Source organism: Lepidothrix coronata, unplaced genomic scaffold, assembly GCF_001604755.1.
Source record: "Lepidothrix coronata isolate B3197 unplaced genomic scaffold, Lepidothrix_coronata-1.0 Scaffold46, whole genome shotgun sequence".
Taxonomy (NCBI): domain Eukaryota; kingdom Metazoa; phylum Chordata; class Aves; order Passeriformes; family Pipridae; genus Lepidothrix; species Lepidothrix coronata.
In genome coordinates, this window is record NW_016690226.1 from 4,949,482 (window position 1) to 4,967,487 (window position 18,006).

General features: G+C 53.1%; 3 protein-coding genes across 4 annotated transcripts in view; all 3 read left to right on the forward strand.

Annotated features, from left to right (window-relative positions):
• Window positions 1-22: 22 nt before the first annotated feature.
• Window positions 23-2,807, forward strand: TPI1 (triosephosphate isomerase 1). The gene is made up of 7 exons (XM_017814844.1): window positions 23-269; window positions 939-1,062; window positions 1,148-1,232; window positions 1,351-1,483; window positions 1,590-1,675; window positions 1,896-1,983; window positions 2,247-2,807. Exons 1-7 carry the CDS (start codon window positions 158-160, stop codon window positions 2,363-2,365), a joined length of 747 nt encoding a protein of 248 aa, XP_017670333.1. The 5' UTR covers window positions 23-157; the 3' UTR covers window positions 2,366-2,807.
• A 3,835-nt stretch (window positions 2,808-6,642) lies between these two features.
• On the forward strand, window positions 6,643-12,958 carry LRRC23 (leucine rich repeat containing 23). Of its 2 annotated transcripts, none has more exons than XR_001874755.1 (7): window positions 6,643-6,831; window positions 6,908-7,020; window positions 7,842-8,095; window positions 8,185-8,315; window positions 11,335-11,471; window positions 12,118-12,282; window positions 12,569-12,958. XR_001874755.1 is itself a non-coding variant. In XM_017814840.1 (7 exons), exons 1-7 carry the CDS (start codon window positions 6,730-6,732, stop codon window positions 12,644-12,646), a joined length of 1,041 nt encoding a protein of 346 aa, XP_017670329.1. In that variant the 5' UTR covers window positions 6,643-6,729; the 3' UTR covers window positions 12,647-12,958. The 2 variants fall into 2 exon arrangements, 1 of the variants encoding a protein (XP_017670329.1); XM_017814840.1 differs by having other exon boundaries at window positions 12,057-12,282.
• A 167-nt stretch (window positions 12,959-13,125) lies between these two features.
• The window catches only part of ENO2 (enolase 2), a 9,666-nt gene continuing 4,785 nt past the window's right edge, over window positions 13,126-18,006 (forward strand). The window contains exons 1-4 of the mRNA XM_017814839.1: window positions 13,126-13,300; window positions 16,246-16,337; window positions 17,261-17,356; window positions 17,646-17,704. Of these exons, the coding sequence (XP_017670328.1) occupies window positions 16,253-16,337; window positions 17,261-17,356; window positions 17,646-17,704 (240 nt within the window). The 5' untranslated portion in view covers window positions 13,126-13,300; window positions 16,246-16,252. The remainder of the gene's footprint in view (window positions 13,301-16,245; window positions 16,338-17,260; window positions 17,357-17,645; window positions 17,705-18,006) is intronic.

Here is an 18,006-nt window from a genome sequence, read left to right on the forward strand (position 1 = left end):
GTGGGCGGGGGTGGGCGGGGCTAGCGGGGAGGCGGGGCCGCGCGCGCCGCCGAGCTATAAAGGCGGGCGCCGGGTTGGGCGCGCGCCGCCGCCGCCGTCGCTGACCTTCGCTTCTCCTCCGGTACCGGCCCCGGTCGTTCCCTCCGTCCCTCCCGCCATGGCGCCCAGGAAGTTCTTCGTGGGGGGCAACTGGAAGATGAACGGCGACAAGAAGAGCCTGGGCGAGCTCATCCACACGCTGAACGGCGCCAAGCTCTCCGCCGACACCGGTGAGGGCGCGGCCCGCACGTAGCGCACGTCCCGCACGGCCCAGCGGGCCCGGGTCGGGCCCGGACGGGGGAGCGGCAAATGTCAGAGGGCGGCGGGGGCCTAAATATAACCCGTCGGCAGCGGCGCTAAATATACTCGCGAAACCGGATCCGGGATTCCGCGGGCCCGGCGGACACGTGCGGCCGAACCCCGGGGCGCCCCGGCTGCACTCCCTGCTCCCGCAGGCCCCGGCGGCCCCGCGCCTCCCCCGGGCCCGGCCCCCACCCCGCCGCCACCGGCGGACGCGGAGCGCTGCCCCTGCGCCGCCGCCGTGCCCGGTCACAGCCCCAGGCGGAGCCCGGTGTGGCTCTCTCCGGTTCGGCCAGGCCAGGCCCGGCCCTCAGGGTGGGATTCTCAATCGGTTTCTCAGTTGGGACCTTTCCAAGGGACCGCTGTGACCTGGCCAGCAGCCTGGTATCGCCTGTCAGCCCGCTGAAAAGGGCTTTCCTCCCCTCTGTTGAGTCATCGGATAGCCGGGATAGTCCTGTGGTACAGAGCCCCGCAAAGGTCAGCGAGGAGGGGCAGGCTGAGCCTTCCCGGGAGAGAGGGATGACCTCTTGGGGTCAGTGGCTAGGTACAGTTTCTGCCCTTTGCCTGTCTCAGAGGTAACCATGTGCTTTGCCTTCCAGAGGTGGTTTGTGGAGCCCCTTCCATCTACCTTGACTTTGCCCGTCAGAAGCTTGATGCAAAGATTGCAGTTGCAGCACAGAACTGTTATAAGGTACCAAAAGGTGCTTTCACAGGAGAGATCAGGTGAGCCCTGGAGAAAGAGTAAAGTCAGGATGCCTCTGGGACCTGAATTTCCTCCAGAGGTTTGAGTCATCTCCTTTCTCCTCAGCCCAGCAATGATCAAAGATATTGGAGCTGCATGGGTGATCCTGGGCCACTCAGAGCGAAGGCATGTTTTTGGAGAGTCTGATGAGGTGAGTGACCTCATGGAATGGTGAGATGGGCCTGCAAAGACTGGAAGGGTGAGCAGTTAAAACAGTACTACAAGAGTAGCTCTGTTTATTGTTTGCCTTGTTTCTTTTCTACTTCCAGTTGATTGGGCAGAAGGTGGCTCATGCTCTGGCTGAGGGCCTTGGAGTCATTGCCTGCATTGGAGAGAAGCTGGATGAGAGAGAAGCTGGCATAACAGAGAAGGTGGTTTTTGAACAGACCAAGGCTATTGCTGGTAAGAGAAGAAAATAGGGGTGTTCTTTTTATCAGTTATCAGAAGAGCTCTGTTCTTCCCAGCATAAGGGTATTGTGCTTACCTATATCTTCTCCCTCCTCCTTAGATAATGTGAAGGACTGGAGTAAAGTGGTTCTTGCCTATGAGCCAGTTTGGGCTATTGGAACTGGTAAAACTGCAACTCCCCAACAGGTATGAGCAGGAGAAGGGGGGCTGATTTGATGCCAACTGACCCTTCCCACTCAAGAAATCTTCCTGGGGATTCTTAGTGACGATTTTCTGGAGATTCTTAGCAACTTGGAGAATTTTAGACTTAAGGATTTAAAGATTATCTAATGGTTCCCTTCTCTTTGGAAGGGAATTGTGTGCAGAATGGCTCAGCCCTCAGTGGGACTCTTGTGTTCTATTGCAGGCTCAGGAAGTTCATGAGAAGCTGCGGGGATGGCTGAAAAGCCATGTGTCTGATGCTGTTGCTCAGTCAACTAGGATTATCTATGGCGGTGAGTCTGAAGCCACTTTCCAGGGCAGGAAAGTGCTTAGTTTCTCTGCCTGTTGCTGTAGTTGTACATCATGCTCTGCTTGGTGAGGAAACTTGAGACTGTCAGAGCATGAAGAACCACCTACTAGCTTGTTTGTTAGCTTACTTGGGTAAATGGGAGACAGTCTTGCTGTCTGCAAGAGGTGGCTGGTACCTTGCAGGTCTTGCCTTTGTCCTGGCCCTGTCCTGGCTGCATCTGACCTTAAAACACTGCTCCCTCTTTAGGTTCAGTCACTGGTAGCAACTGTAAGGAGCTGGCCTCTCAGCATGATGTGGATGGCTTCCTTGTTGGTGGAGCTTCTCTCAAGCCAGAGTTTGTGGATATTATCAATGCCAAACACTGAAGCACCTGTGAGGAGCAGTCCCTTGTGGTTAAGAAATGGAAACAAGAAGGGACCTTTCATTGCACACGTCTCAGTACAGAGGCCTCCTCCAAGGCTTTCCCCCTCCACGGTCATTGTTCTAGTTGTTCTGCTAACCACCCCCACCATGTTGGAGTCCTGTTAGTGGGAGCCTGTCTCAGCAAAGTCTTGACAGCCTCCTCTGAATTGGCAGAATCCTCAGTTGCCTGTTGACCTGTTAAGAGCCCACAGCCCACCTGGCCAGTATCTCCCCCTTTCCCTGCAGTACTGCAGTGGGAGGGGACCACTGGTGCTGGGGGAAGGAACCACACAGTCTGCATCCTTCAGCTCCATCAGCAAGGAGCCTGTCAGCTTCAACCTTTGTGAGACGTCTTACCTCACCTGTGTCCCATACTGAACAATAAAGGAAAAACTGAAAAAGCAAGGGTGTGTCTTGGATCTTATTTGGAAGCAGCTTGGGACAGGCAGCATACAGAACCTGGTGCTTTTGGAGGTGGCTGGTTGCAGAGAGGGTAGTGTGGTTTTTGTAGGCTCTTCCTTGAGGGCCCGCTGTTGTCCCAGTAGGCATTGCACAGGTTCAGCCTGCACCTGGTTTGTCATGTAACAGCTCTTCTTTGGGCCTGTGATGACTTGACTCTATCTTTTCCATCAGTGTCTCTGTTCCAGTAGTTGCTGGAGCACCTGGCTGTCCCACTAGTGAGCTAGTCTTTCCAGGCAGGCTCTGTAATGTGCTCATCCCTGTGCTCTACCTGTGAGGACTGGTAATGGACTGCTCATTAAATGTGGAGCGAGCAGCTCCCTCCCTGTGCAGGGAAGGATTTTAGGCTGTGTGTTGAGGCTGTGCCTGCTGCCTGCTTTCAGCTGTGTGCTGGTGGGCGAGGACACAAGACTAGATGTTACTTCCCAGCTGCTGATTTTTTTTTCAGTAGTACTAAGGGTGATGAAAAAGGAAGTGCCTCACAAGGAGGAGCTTAGCTATGAGGTGGCATATCCTTGGGAGTGTAGGGGCAGTGTTCCAGCTGCAAGTGCCATCATCACCTGAGGGATGAGAGGCAGGAGCTGAGGACCAAGGAGGAGAAAGCCTAATGCTGTGGGGGCTTCCACCTAGCTGCTGCTGGGGGGGAATTCCTGCTGCCCAGCTGGAGCAGATGAGAAAGAAAAAGCCCTCTGCCCTTCAGAGGCATCTCCTTCCTAGTTGGGAGCAGAGCCCTCTGCTGCCACAGCTTCTTGTGGAAGGAGAGACAGGCTAAAATGGTGCTGAAACTGGTAGGTGGTAGTGGGATAAGCACTGTTGGGAAGCTGTCTGGTGAGAGCAGGGTCATCTGACATGGAAGGATGTCAGATGGTATAAGAAAGAAGAGCCTGACAGCAGCAAGGAGGGAGGTGGCAGCTCCCAGCTCCAGGTGCGTGTGGAGTGACTTGGGGAGGAGGAGGATAATTAAAAGGTGAAAAAAATTCTGAAAGCTGTATTGTCTATGACCAGAGCCTGTGTTTCTGAGAGGCTGCTGGGCCATGGCTGCAATTTGGTGCCACAGTGCACTGGGGTCAGCGTGGCCAGAGCAGTGGTGATGCAGCAGGAACATGCAGGGGGCCTAAGGCTGCTGGGAGTGGATAGAATCATTCACAGGGATTGGCTGCTGGCTGCAGCTCTACTGTCAGTTCCTGCTCCTGCCCAGTCCTGCCCACAGCACAAGAGCCCAGGAGAGTGACCTACATAGAAAAAAAACAGATGGGAGCTGAGCATTGATCTTGGCTGCTTTGAGGAGAATATAGAGGCATGAAAGCATTCCTTTAATGAGGAATAAACTCAAGGAAAATCATTTCTGTATCAGCAGGAGTGCCAGATCTTGTTTTTCTTCTGTTTTGTCTGCTTTCTGGCAGGACTGCAGCTCTATGGAGTGGAAATAGTGCCAGATCCTCCCTGCACACTGTAGTGGTTGAGTCTTAAACAGGTTGCTATTGGGGGAAAATGCATTGTGTCAGATGGAACAGTCCAAGAGAGGCTGTGGTGGCTCCGTGTCCTCAGTCCCAAACAATAGCCAGGCTGAGCTTGTATTTCCAGTAGGCACCACACACACACACATTGACAGGTCCTCCTGGGTCCCTTCCAACTAAGAATATTCTGTGATTCTGAATACACATCACTTAACCATATAACCATGGATGGCCACACAGATTACACATCCAGCCACACAGAGCACTCACACACAGTGCCAGCAGCCTCATGCCACCCTGTGTTCTGGCTGAGCAGGATAGAAGTACACTCATGTGCACCCACGTATATATGTGTATTTATATATGTATATACACACACATGTACAGTGTGTCTGTCCAGCAGCTGGGCTCAGGCAGTGTCCAGCAGCTGCCCCCCCCATCCCAATCTCTCCAGTCTTTCTGGTCCCCCAGTAGTCAGCTCCCTGGCCACAAGTCCTTCACCCAGGGCAAATTGTGAATGGAGTTTAATGAGAAGATGGGACAGGCTGCACTGATCAGGTGCAGGGAATGGCCAAACCATCACAAACCATTTACACATGACTGGCCCTTTTTATTTCTGTATCCCACACTTGTTTCCCCACAAGTCATCTAGATCCCTCCCTTTCCTGCCTTTGGTTCCTGCTGTAAACACCCCCTAATGAGTACTATGCAATACCCAAAAGCTCTTCCCCTGCATCCCGTCCTGTCTCTCGCATCCTGTCCTGTGTCTCACACCCCTGAGCACAGTGACATCCCAATCCTAAAGGTGCTCTGGGGGTCAGGATCCCCTGGGACAGCTGTGGGAGGGGGTCAGACAGGGTGTCCTTTTCTATGAGTCCTTAATTTTGGCTCCGATCTGCCATTGTGTCCCTGTGCTCATCAAGATGGGCCTCTAGTGGGCTGATGGCCACTGGGATGTGCCTGGAAGCAGCCCAGCAGGGTGCTGCTTGGGCTCCCCCTCCTGCCATCATCACCCTGTGCTCCTTTGTGGTTATGCAAACCAACTTTTAGCACATAACCTCCCTAATGACCAGTATAGTTAGGTTTGGGATCCTTCTTTTCATACGTATATAACCTAAATAAAATTTCTCTCTTTTAAAGATTTGGCTTTCCTCCTGTAATTGGGGGATATTTAGGGCAGGAATCAAAGGCAGGAAAGGAAAAGTTCACGTGCAGGTTAATTCTTTACTGTGAGGGTGGTGAGGCACTGGAACAGGTTGCTCAGAGGAGCTGTGGATGCCCAATCCGTGGAGGTCTCCAAGACCAGGTTGGATGGGGCCCTCAGCAACCTGGTCTAGTGGGTGCTATCCCTGCCCATGGCAGGGGGGGTTGGAAGTGGGTATCTTTAAGGTTCCTTCCAACCCAAACCATTCTGTGATTCTACAATAATGAGCAGGGATTGAATTCAGATGGGGCAAATGTAGCACAGGAGAAGGGGCTACAGGGACACAGAGTGTCCAGAGGGACAACTGGATACTCCAGTGGGACAGAGATGGCAGCTTGCCATGCAACCCTCAGCACAGAGGAGTACGTATCAGGAGGGGCGATGGCTGGCACACTCCTGTCTGACATCCAGCTCCACTTGCACCAGCTTATCTAATACTGACACTTCCCAGGGCCTGCAGAGGAGTGAAGTCCACTGGAGGGAAAGGGAGCAGGGCCTTGGACTTTGTATTGACTGCAAATCACTGGTGACTGTCAGCTCTGAGTAGTGTTCCCAGCTGGTAAACACCCGGCTCTTGCAGGCACTGTTGGCATTGGCTGGGCGTGGGCAGCTTCACCCCTTTCCGTCTCCACAGCCTGGAGCAGAGGGCTGGAGCGGTGGACCCCAAAAGCTCCTTCCTGGCATCCAGGCAGTCATGTCTGGGGAGGTTTCATGAAGACCCCGAGCCCAATTCTGCTCAACATGTTAATTAAACATTTACTGGAAGGAATGTCTTTCCTCAGGACATTCACTGCCTCAGTGACCATCACCCTCTGTAGCCCAGCCTGACTGTGAAGCTGGCTCCATTTTTTGAGCTGAAGTGCACACAGAATGGCCTCCAGCGGTCCCTTCCCACCAAAATAATCCTTCAGTTCACTGGATACGCCAACAATTGCAGATTGTTCCCACACACCTGGGAAGGTGGAGTGGGATAGCAAAGTGCTTCTGATGACGGCGGGACACGCTCTCAGCTTTCCATGTGGCAGTGACTACCCAAAGGACACGGTGCCCCGGGAAGCCGAGAGCCCACCCCGGCGGCGGCTCCGCGCCGCTCCCGGGAAGCCGTGCCCGCCCCCGGTTCCCATGGCAGCGGGAGCCGCGGCCCGCGCCGCCGGGCCTCTGGGAGCAGCCTCCGCGGGAAGAGGGAGCAGGGTTCTGTCCTGGGAGGATGGAGGACGACGAGCAGGAGGGGGACGAGCACAGCCCTGAGAAGGAGGAGGAAGAGGGGGAGAAGGAGGAGGGGGAGGAAGAGGAGAAGAAGGAAGAAGAGGTGAGGGGGGGGCCCTCAGCACCGCCCGGCTGTGCGTAGGCCAGCGCTGGTGTTGTGCTCTCTCCTCCTCTCCCAGGTGCCGGCTCCCTGTCCTCTGACGGAGGAAGTACTGAAGGAGGGCCTGTCTCTCCTCAGTAAGACGGGCAACGGGCTGGCCCACACCTACGTGAAGTTTGAAGCCAAAGGAATGTGAGTGTGCAGCACCTGCCCCAGCAGAAGCTCCACAGCCACCCGCAGCCATGGAGCAGCTGTGCCATAAACTGGTGACGGGCCATGCGGGGCAGGAGCATTTCCAGGCACTGCTCTCCAGCCGCCTGGCTTCCAGTCTGTGCCTTAGCACAGCCTGTCCATCCTCAGCCCTGAGGTGGGCACAGCCTCCACCACAGCCAGACGCACTAGTAGGACATCAGTGTCTCTAAGGATTGAGGGGAGCCTGCCCCTTGCTCTGTGCTGTGGTCTCCTAGGGGAGCCTGAACCGGGTGACCTCCCTACAGGCACTTTGAGAAAATCCACTAACATCTGTCCCATTAACTAACATTTAAGGCATGCAGTTGTAAGTACAGTGCCACAGTGGCCTCCGGATCAGCACACCCACATTACCCTGGACCTAACTAAGAGGCCTCAGTAAGACTGTTTCTTTCAGCAGCCTCATACATATGTCAACCACCATTTTTCCCACTAGTAAAGTCCTTACACACAGTTGCTGTCTAACACACCCCTCCCCAAAACTTACCCTCTTTTCTGCTCTGGTTCTGCCCTCTCCTGACAGATACATTTCAATGGGAATAAGTACTCCCTCTGCCAGGAAAGGAGGTCAAATCTTACCATTTGTCCTTGTTTGGCCTGTCCCTATCACCTGCCTTTTTCTTCCTTCTCTCCAGCAAGGCTTTCTAGGGTAGCAGGCAAGTGCAAGAGGAGGTTGCCCTCCCTCCAGTAGTTGCAAGGAGCAAACCAAAAGCTAGTGGTGGGGAAATATGAGAGATGTTTCATTCACATTCTCCCTCCCTCAGGAACTTGACAGACATCAGCGTGCTCAAAAGCTTCATTCACCTGCGGTATGTGGATTTGTCAGAGAACAAGCTGCAAGATTTGTCTCCACTGAGCAACCTAACAGAGCTGCTTTGGCTGAAGGTAGATGGGAACCTGCTCACCAGTGCCTGCATGCAGGAGCTGTCCTATCTCCAGGTCATCATCTTTGATCGCAACCGCATCAAGGATATGGAAGGCATTACTCACCCCCGCTTAGCCACCCTCAGCCTGAAAGGTGATACAGACCACCTCTCTTCACTCTTGTGGGGACACTCTTTGGGTGGGATTAACTCTCTTGTTGTTTCTTCTTCCTCTGGCACTCAGAAAATAAAATCCAGACAATGCTGGGCCTGAGTAAGGACCAGTTGTTCAGCTTGGAAGTCCTGGAGCTGCGAGGAAACAAACTAAAGACCACAGCAGGGCTCAGTCTTCCCAAGCTCAAGAAACTCTATCTGGTAAGGGATCGACCAGCCTGGGGAGTGGGACAGAGCCTGGCTGCAGAGCCTGGCACCTCCAGCCAGTGGGAGGTAGGGAGTTCAGTCTTTTCAGCCTGAGGGAGCAACAGATTTCAGAGAACTAAAGAGACCAAATCACTTCTTTGGAGTAGCTCCATGTTCGCTGTGGGCCCAGATAGCGCAAAGGGAGTAGCCACTAACCACAAACTGCAGAGGAGTTGGCAACATTCAGTGTGTCAAGTTCTTCCCCCGTGACCTCCTGCAGGAGAGCAGTTTTCCTTTCAGGCAGTGTTAGGCAAGCTCATATTCAAGTGTCCTGGGACTACTGGAGATCACTGGGCAAAGCAACAGGTTTGCTCTGGGTGACACTGGGAGGTGCCTCTTCCTCCTCTCTGATGGACCTAATAAAATACTGGTTTAAACTATATGATTCAGACCTTCAGCTGCCAAAAAAAAAAACCAACAAACTGATTGAACATCACAGTAAAACTCAGGTAGGAGAAGCAATTTCCTCATATCATAAACAATTTCTTCAGAGAACATTTACTACTAGAGGAGGAAGTGAAGAGGGTAAGCATGACCTGTGTGTATGTATGTGTATGGCTTATCTATGTGTGTATGGCCACGCATCACACAGTGCTACAGCTTGCAAAGACTAGATAGATAACCTGAGTCACTACTTCTTAAAAAGCAATTAAATATTATAAAGGCTTTGAAAACCTATGTGGTTTCTTTTCATCAAGTCTTCCTGGCAGAAAACACTGAGGAGATTGCTTGCTGAGATTGCCTGCAATTTTCTAGTGGAAAACTGGGATTTTAGATCTAGAGGTTCTCAAAGACTGGGTGAAGTGGATAAGTCACTAGATACAATACAGCATTTCAAAGCATAACCAGACACTTCAGTGAGTTATTGGAGTGAAGCAAATACAGCATCTGTATTTAAACAAGGTTCCTGGTATGATTGAGGGGTTTCTGAGCTGCCCAAATGAAGCGGGAAAACTGCATTGTTCTATTAAAACTAGAACAACTGACTGTCAGGAATCTTTGGGGCTTGAATTTGTCTCCCATGTCCACCATGCTCATTACATCCTTTGGCAGGGAAATCTCTCTCAGCAATGCTTGGCTTTCTCTATAAAGATTTTGGTGTTACTTCAGCCTTGGGTAGGTGCAGCTGATGCCTCAAAGACAGGGTTCAAGACAAAGGGTTCAGTTTAAACAAACTGAACCACATTTGGTTAATGTGTGACATAGCTAGAGATGAAATTTAGTATGTAAAAAGTTTTAGGTACTAACATGAAGACTATAAGCTGGCTGTGTACCATGTGGCACTTGCAGCAGCTTGAGGGTCAAAGTAGGACTGTGTTAGCTCCTGGTCCTGGTGCAGCAGCGGGGGCAAAGGCTGACTAGAAGAAGGTGAAGTGTGCAGGAAGTGGAGAGGGAATCATGGGCAACTATACTATGGTAGCTTTCCATACAAAACGGCGGCATCTCATCCATTTGAAGAACTGGAATGTAAGGTGAGGTGATGGTGTGTCAAATGGAATGTTATTTGATTTAGGGGAAAAAAGAATAAAACAACCCTGAAAAATGTCCATTCTGCATTGTCCTGCTAGTGCTTGCAAGGCCAGAGCTGTTAAAACTATTCACACTGAAGTCATGAAGAAAGTGAGGGTGATGGGAGGTTACTATTTACAAACCAGTGGTCTGTGAGCTCCCCACTCACCCCAGCTTCTAATTTCCTCTGAGGTACAATGTCCTAATCCTCCCTGACTGTTAAATCTGCTCATGTGACCTTCACTAAATATCCAACTTTCCTCTTTTTGTCCATGTGTTACTCTTTTTACTTGGCCCAGCTGGTCCAGACTCTCCCTTGTCCAGTTTCCATTAAAATGCTCCTTTTCTACAAAATGTCCTTTTCCTGAGTGACCCAGCCCTAAAGTGTTCTCCTATCCCACCAGTTCATCCTGTGTCCCTTTATTAGCCTCAGGTATTGTCTACATCACTGCCTGGGTACCTACGAGGAACAGAGAGCACAACAGCACCTCTCTCCACGTTCGTTTCCCGTTCAGGTGTTTGTGTCCTCAGAGACTTAGAGGCTGCGGCCCCGAGCCACTTTAGCAAGTGAAGCCGTGCTCAGCTCCAAGCTGAGAACGTGGCGGGGAGGTGGCAGTTACGAGGGATGCTCCAAACTTGGCGGCACAAGGCGGTGAGCAGCCTGACAGATCGTTGGTGCTCTCACTGCGGGGAGCCCGCGCTTGGGCTGGAGACCTCTAGTGGCCTTTTCTGGCCGACATCTTGCTGAGAAACTATTCCTGATATTCAGAGCTTCGTTATTTTCCCTCTTCGTTAACCCACATCACAGTAAAGCGAATGAAATTCAGTGATGGGGAATTTTAAACTTCCTGATTTAAGATTTTCAGATTTGTTTCAAGAAGGTGCACCTATGATGAATAACAACAATTATACCTGAAAAATCTTAAAATTAAACCAACCAGCAACCCCTACCCCCCTCCTCTCTCAGGAGCACACAGCCTGCTTCTGCTACCAGAGGGGTAGAAGAGACTTCTTGGTAGTAGATTTCCTCCTCTGGGGGACTGGAAGATGCCTAGACTACGTGGACTATGTGACTGAGAGGGGCTGGTTACTTATCCTTTAAATACGCTCATTTTAGGCTCAGGTCTGAGCTTTCCCCTCCACACAGTTGCTCTCTGAGGCCCATATTTGGCACTGCCATGGAAGGGGGTACTGTGCTGGCAATGGAATATTCACCTGGGGTGGTTTTGTCTCAGACACCAAGTGATGCTCCAGGAAACACTTTTTCAGCAAACTTTTGGTCCTTGAATCTGAGTGCTTAGATGAATGACCACTTGGCCAAGACCCTGAACAACCTGATATAGCTTCAGAGAAGGCTGTGTTATGAGTGGTAGAAAGTCTGAAGGGTAGAAAGAGCTTTAAAGGCCAGAAATAACTGCTGCGTGTCCCCTTTTCCCTTCTCTCTTCCTGTCTCCCTGGTGCTCAGGCCCAGACCAACATCCGCAGCCTTGAAGGCCTCGAGGGGCTTGAGCAGCTGGAGACTCTGCACCTGCGTGACAACAAGCTGGAGACCCTGAGTGGATTCTCCAGTAGCATGAAGTGCCTGCAGTATCTCAATCTACGGTGGGTCTTCCCTGCTCTGTGTTGGGACCAGAGATTCTTTCATCAGACTGTACTCCCATTTAGATCTTTAGGATTTTCTGGTTTCTTTGGAAATTGAAGACCTGGTAGGGATGGGTTGATATTTACTGTTCTTAACTGGCATTCAGCACCCAGTTGTTTAGATGTGTAACAGTCAGAACCTCTCCTGGGCTTCTCAGGAAATATCTGCTTCTCCAGTCACTCTCATACTCCACCTCATGATTTTTATTCCTTGCCATAACTCCATCAGATTCCTCAAAGCATATTCTCTATGTCCTGTTTGCAAGTGCCCTTTAGTTCTCAGCATTTGCCATAAAGGGTGTTGGAGATATCACGTGATTCAATGGACTGTCTGAGCACAGAGAAATCCAGAGGACATGTCCTGTTTGTCCCTCAGTCTGGGGAGCTGCAGGCAGATCTGGATCTTAGGTGACAGATCTGTGGTCTAAGGTCTACGGTCCATCATGCTGCTAAGTTTTGCTTTGTCTGTCTTGTCCACTTACTGTTCCAAAGGGATCTCACTCCTTGCACGGATCTCTTTCCCCCGCTCTCTTGTGCTTCCTTCAGGAACAATGGGATCAGTAGCTTTCAGGAAGTGGAAAAACTGCAGGTTCTTCCCATGCTGCAGGCACTGGTGCTGTTGGACAACCCATGTGCTGATGAACCCAGTTACCGGCTGGAGGTCCTTGCCCTGCTGCCACACCTGCAACGCCTTGACAAGGAAGTAGTTGAGCAAGATGAGCAGGAAGAGGCGATGAAAATTCGTCAGACAAGGCAGGAAGAAAAAGAAAAGGTGAGAACAACATGGTAGGGGGAAGAAGAAGGAAGTAAAAAGAAAGAAAAAGGATCAAACATGCTGATGAAGCCTCACCTCCCTCCGGATTATATGAGGAGAAGGGTGAGGGGCATCAGTTCCAAGTGCAGAAGAGCCTAAAAAAGAGACTGGGCTTTGCAACCTGGTTCTGATGGCCAGCATGCAGCCCTGCTGTCATTCCCAACCCCACTAGCCAAAGAGGGTGATGAAAGGGGAAAAGAAGTTGGGCATGGATTCATTAACTTCTCCCTCTTCCCTTCTTCAGGAAATGGAAGGATCTCTCAAGGATGATGTGTCTCTTCAGGAAATGGAAGAATCACAAGGGGATGGTGTGACTGAGTGACCTCTGTTTTTAATACCTGTTCCCAGAGGCTGTCAGGATGTGGAGATGCCTTTCCCCTCATGTGCGGATGGGAACGTGAGAGCTGTAGGTACCAGCTTCACCTCATTTTACCTCTGGACAAAAGAGGAGGGCTACCCACCCTGGTCCTGGAAGCTGCCCTGAGGCACTGCAGTGTTTTTGCAGTCACTGCACTGATATGTTCTATTCTTGGTAGGCCCAAGAGGGAAAATGGGAGAGTTATAGGTTCTGTGGTTCGATTTATGGCTCCCAAAAATCCTGCAAGATTTTCCGATTTGAATAAAAATAATTAATGAGCCCGGAGTGACTGGGATTGTTTATCCTGCACACCCACTCCTATTCCCTGGTTCTCTCACCCTAGTCTGTCTACGTCTATCCCTTGCTGCCTGCCTTTCTCTCCCTCTCCATCCCCTACGTGCTGTTTGCAAAGCTTTGCTAAATCCTGACTCATCGCAGCTCTGGGTCACATGCTGCTGTCCCGGCCCTATCAGGGGCGTCTCCATCCTGCTGCTGCTGCCGCCGTTGGCTTAGAGGACACATCATCTCCCCTTGAGGTCCTGCATCCCTCCTCAGCTTCGTCCTCTCTCCTTTCTACCAGCACTCTCTCAATCTCTCGTTCACCCCTGCCCTAGGAAGGTAAGTGTCTCCCCACGGCCAGCACCCCCCTCTCCACATGCATGTTTCTGCTCCCCACCTTGTGCCCTCCAAACCCCACACGCACTTTGGGGTCCCTGCAGAGAAGGACCACGGTGAGCAGCATTAACAACTAAACTCCCCTCACTTCCTCTCCCTGCTCCTCCCACCTATCTCTCCTCACCCACAACCTTCTCACTTTTCTTTCATATTTTAATTCCAGGTACTCCCTCCTTCCCTAGCCCCCCCTTACCCCTCCAGGCAATCATCATTTCAGATGCGAACCTAGGGAATTGCAGGAGGGGGGCAACCAACGAGGATAAGGGGTGCTCCCCAGGGCATTGTCGGGAGGTGCTGCGGGATGGAGCTTTCCCTGGGGGAGGGGGTGGTAGTGGGGAGGACGCAAAGCTCAGTCTGGGCACTGCTGGGAAAAGGATCCAGCCTCAGGGCAGACCAACCGCCCCCGTCTCCCGATGCGTTGACATAACCACGGGCGCTCCGGGAGAGGGAGGGAGGAGAGGGGGTGTTTTCCTATTTGCACAGCCCCACACCACACAGGGGAGGGGGGGCAGCAGGGAGAGGAGGTGACAGTCAAGCAAGCAATAGCTGCATCAGCCACGACACTGCAGCAGTGCGGGCTTCCTGGGAGCAGTGCCCAGCCCGGGAGAATCGCAGCAGCACACGGGACTGGTGGCGGTGGCTTGGGACGAAGGTCTTCACCGTGCTGGCCCGCCTGGCGGGGAGGGGGAATTGCTGCCAGCGCCAGCTACAGCGAGACGCTGCCCTGGTGACAGGCAGTGCCACGGAGCGGTGCCCACGGGAAGGCACTGCAGCAGGACCAGCCTCCCGGGGTGCGCTGCCCAGCCCCTGTTCACGGGGGGATGCACAGCATCCAGCCTGGTTCCTCTCTCCCCCTGGTTGTGGTCTATGGCCTCCCAGCTATGGGCTCCATCCCAATCCCTTATCCTGGCTTATCCGCCTCTGACCTCCTTTCTGGACAGTGCAGCTGATGCCAGGGATTTCAGGGTGGTTCTTTGCACTGTTCAAAGGAGGGCAAGCTCAGGGGGACACGGGGCAGCAACACAAGCGGAGTAAAGGGTTTAAAGGACTAGAGGGAAAAGAGATCATGTGAGTGATGGGGTGGGGCAAGCAAGGCTGGATTTGGCTTGTCATTTGGCTTCCTCGGAGCTAGCTCCAACAGGAGCAGGTGGATGTGGCCAGAGGGATGTGACCATGGACAACGTGACCACATAAGCAGAAAGGCACAGCATCAGGCACGGGACTCGCTGTCAAAGCTCACTTTAATTGGGGTACTGTCCCTCTCTACCCCGTGGAGGCTGTTGAGGCATGGCCAGGACACTGCTGCAAAGGAAGCTCGCAGCTGCACGGGCACGGCTCTGGAGGAAGTTCCTGTGGCGTGTGCCAGATGGCGTGAGGAGCACTGCCAAAGTGTCTGATGGGGGATCCCAGCCCAGATGGACATGGTGGAGGGCCCTGCGCAGGCTCAGAGAACCCTGGAGTCGCTAACTGAAACTCCCAAATACGGGAAGCTCTGGCTGAAACTTCAGAGCAGCAGCACGATTTCCTCACACCCGTGTGATTTCCACCCACCCGGGGCAGCGGGGTCGAGCGCTGACTCTGGCTTCCCCCAGCTTGCTTCTTAGCTCCCCCTAGTGCTGTGATGTGCTATTTCCAGCTTATCCCACCCCACCCTGCGCTGAGCCCCTGTTCTGGCTGTGCCCCTGCTCACACACACCACGGGGAGGTCCTGGCTGGGGCCCCGTGGTTACTCCGGCCTCTGCCAGCCCTGCTCGGGGTTCAGCGAATCATCTGTGGGAGCCGGGGGAGGAAGACCTGGGAGGGCTGGAGGCGTGGGGGAACATGCACCTCTCTGCAGCACCCTGGCATTGCACAGGCCCACAGCCAGGAGAATGAGAAGGTGGCATAGTGGGAATGAGATGGTTTGGACCCCCTATGGAGCAAACTGCAGCAAGAGAAGCTCTTTCAAACAGCCATCATCACCCACCAGCTTGTTGTCTACTTCAGATTTAACCAGATGCCCAAAACGCCATGCTTCCTCCCCCTCCTCATCCGACAGAGATACCTCCCAGCCTCATCCACTTCACTGTCTCAGGAACAGAGTGAAGGTTTGGCATCTGGGCCAGGTCCCTCCTCCTTCAGAGCCCTCTCTACCATGTCTGAGGCACCGTGGCCTTCAGCAGGATGTCTCCTCAGGCTGCTGGCCTCCATGCTCCCGCCGCCTCAGCACAGCCTGACCCGGCGGCTCATGGAGGAGACAGGAAGGCTGAGCTGGGTGCTCAGCAGAGGCGACATGGATGGGGGTCTGTGAGAGCCAAACTGGAGCAGCTCCCCTGCCACGGACCCGAGGGTCCCCACGGGTTGGCTGCCCCCCTGCCCTGCCCATCGCTCTTGGCTGGTTCACTGCACAGGGACACAGCAGCCACTTGCTGCCTGGCCCTGGAAAGCACTGTCCTCGCCTCGCGGCAAGGGGACAGGAGGTGCCAGAAGCTGGTACCCTGTCCTTGACGCCAGAGCCAGGGGCACCTCCCCACTGTGCCAGCTGATCCCTCCCTCTCTGCTGTCTGTGGATGCTGTGGCACCCTCCCCAACCCTGCCATCCGGGCTCGTATCAGGCGCTCTGCCGTGACGCAGGGAGAGAGGGAGAGAGTACTCCCAGTTTGTCATCTGCAGCAAAGGCACAGAGTAAATTCAAATAGATACCCTGTTCCTGGGCAAAACAGACTATGAGTAGATTCCCACAGTCTGGGTGAATTTCTACATTTCCTAGGGCCAATAGTTTTAGCCCCAACTCATAGGATCACGTTTCCTTCAGCTCCCTTCTCTCTGTCAGTCTAGACACAGAAGGGTGAGCACCACATCCTGGGGCCTCTCAGGGCTGAACGTGTCCTGTTGTCTCCTCTCCACAGATTCATTATGGCAGTCGAGAGGATCCATGCCCGGGAGATCCTGGACTCCCGTGGGAACCCCACCGTTGAGGTGGACTTGTACACACACAAAGGTATGTGGGGAGGATAAGAGATGGAGGGAAAGCCCTGCCCATCCTTGCAGAGCTGGCGCTGTGCAGTAGCCTGGCACGCTCCGCTGAGAGCATGGAGGGTCTTCACCAGTGAACCCCCAGCAGACAACAAGCCAGGGGAAGACGCAAAGACCAAAACTCTGCTTGTGGCTTTGCTTGTGCTTATGCTCAGCAACTCTGCACTTGTGCTGGGCAAATCATGACAAGACAGATGGGACTTGACTGCTGTGTATGTGACTTGAGCCATCCACCTGCTGGTAGCAGGGACGGAAGGTTTTGTTAACATAAATATATGCACCTTCTTGTCACATCCCTGTGATGCCCTGCTGCAGCTATGCTTTTAGTCCTGGGACACAGTACGAGTTTGGTAACACATCCATAGCCATGCTTATGGCAGGGGTAAAGGTATTTGACCCTCACATCTCTGTGCAGGCATGTCCATCTCAACTGGAAGACCTGCATCGATGCTGGGCCCAAAATTGTGTGAACTGATGGGTGAGGAGCAGGCAACAAACCACTCTCTTCCTTCTTTAGTGAGGCAGAAACCCAATCCCAGTGCGAAGGGGAGAAGTTGCTGGTGGCTGTGGTTCAGGCTGCCTCTGGAATCAGGAGGAGGGCTGAGGAACCAGACTTCCACTCATCATCCGCAGTTCTGGGATCAATGTGGACCTCTGGGTGCCTGAGATCCAGGTTCCTCAGTCTGGAAACCCTGGGTGCATTTATTTGTGCCATCGAGGTGTTCCACCTCTGAGAAGAACAGCCAGGAGCAGCCAGCCAGCAGGGCCATCCATTTTCACAAGCAGTTGCTACCTTCTTGCCCATGAAAGCAGGGCAGAAGCAGGTGCATGAGGGTTTTTCCTCTTCACCCTCTGTTCGTCTCATGCTCCTGTTTTGCTGTTTCCCAGGCATGTTTCGAGCAGCAGTCCCTAGCGGTGCATCCACTGGTATCTACGAAGCGCTGGAGCTGAGAGACAATGACAAGTCACGTTTCCTTGGAAAAGGTGGGGAGATGCCTGCTGCACATGCGGTCCTTGGGGCTTCCTGTGTGTGGGGCTCTGCAGGAGGGTCCTGCTCATCCGCTGGCATGATGCGGATGTGTCTCTCTGCCCTCAGAGAGACCACAAAGGCACAGACCTAGCGTAAAGTGAAAGATCAGGCCTCGATCTTCCCTTGCTGTCTCCCTCTCTCAGTCTCTCTATTGGTCCTCTTCCTCCCTCTTTCCACTCTCCTCTTTGCCTCACCCTCTCTCTTTCTCTCTCTCTTTCTTTCTCTGTCTCTTCCCTTCTTTAGGGGTCCTGCAGGCCGTGGATCATATCAACAGCACTGTCGCCCCAGCTCTCGTGGGCTCTGTAAGGATTTCTCTTTGTTCTCCCTTATCCAACGCTTACTCTGGTCCGTCTCTGTCCCCCAATCTCTGTCTCTGCCTCTCTTCATTTCACTGGGTTAACAGACATAGTGATGCTCTCTGTGGACCGTGGGCACACCCCTCCTGCCCTCCATGCCTGTATGTGTCCACAGCAATCTTTTCTCGGGAAGGAAAGGATTTAACACTACCTGGTCCACCGCAGCGTCTGTACAGCCTAGCTAGTCCCCTCGGTGCTCCCTGTAGAGCTCACTCCCTCTTCCAGCCATGCTCCTCCTCAAGCACTGA

Coding starts and splice junctions, on each gene's coding strand:
- TPI1 (XM_017814844.1), top strand. CDS start 158: ATGGCGCCCAGGAAGTTCTTCGTGGGGGGCAACTGGAAGATGAACGGC. Junction 270..938: donor CAAGCTCTCCGCCGACACCG/GTGAGGGCGCGG, acceptor TTTGCCTTCCAG/AGGTGGTTTGTGGAGCCCCT. Junction 1,063..1,147: donor GCTTTCACAGGAGAGATCAG/GTGAGCCCTGGA, acceptor CTTTCTCCTCAG/CCCAGCAATGATCAAAGATA.
- LRRC23 (XM_017814840.1), top strand. CDS start 6,730: ATGGAGGACGACGAGCAGGAGGGGGACGAGCACAGCCCTGAGAAGGAG. Junction 7,021..7,841: donor AAGTTTGAAGCCAAAGGAAT/GTGAGTGTGCAG, acceptor TCCCTCCCTCAG/GAACTTGACAGACATCAGCG. Junction 8,096..8,184: donor AGCCACCCTCAGCCTGAAAG/GTGATACAGACC, acceptor TCTGGCACTCAG/AAAATAAAATCCAGACAATG.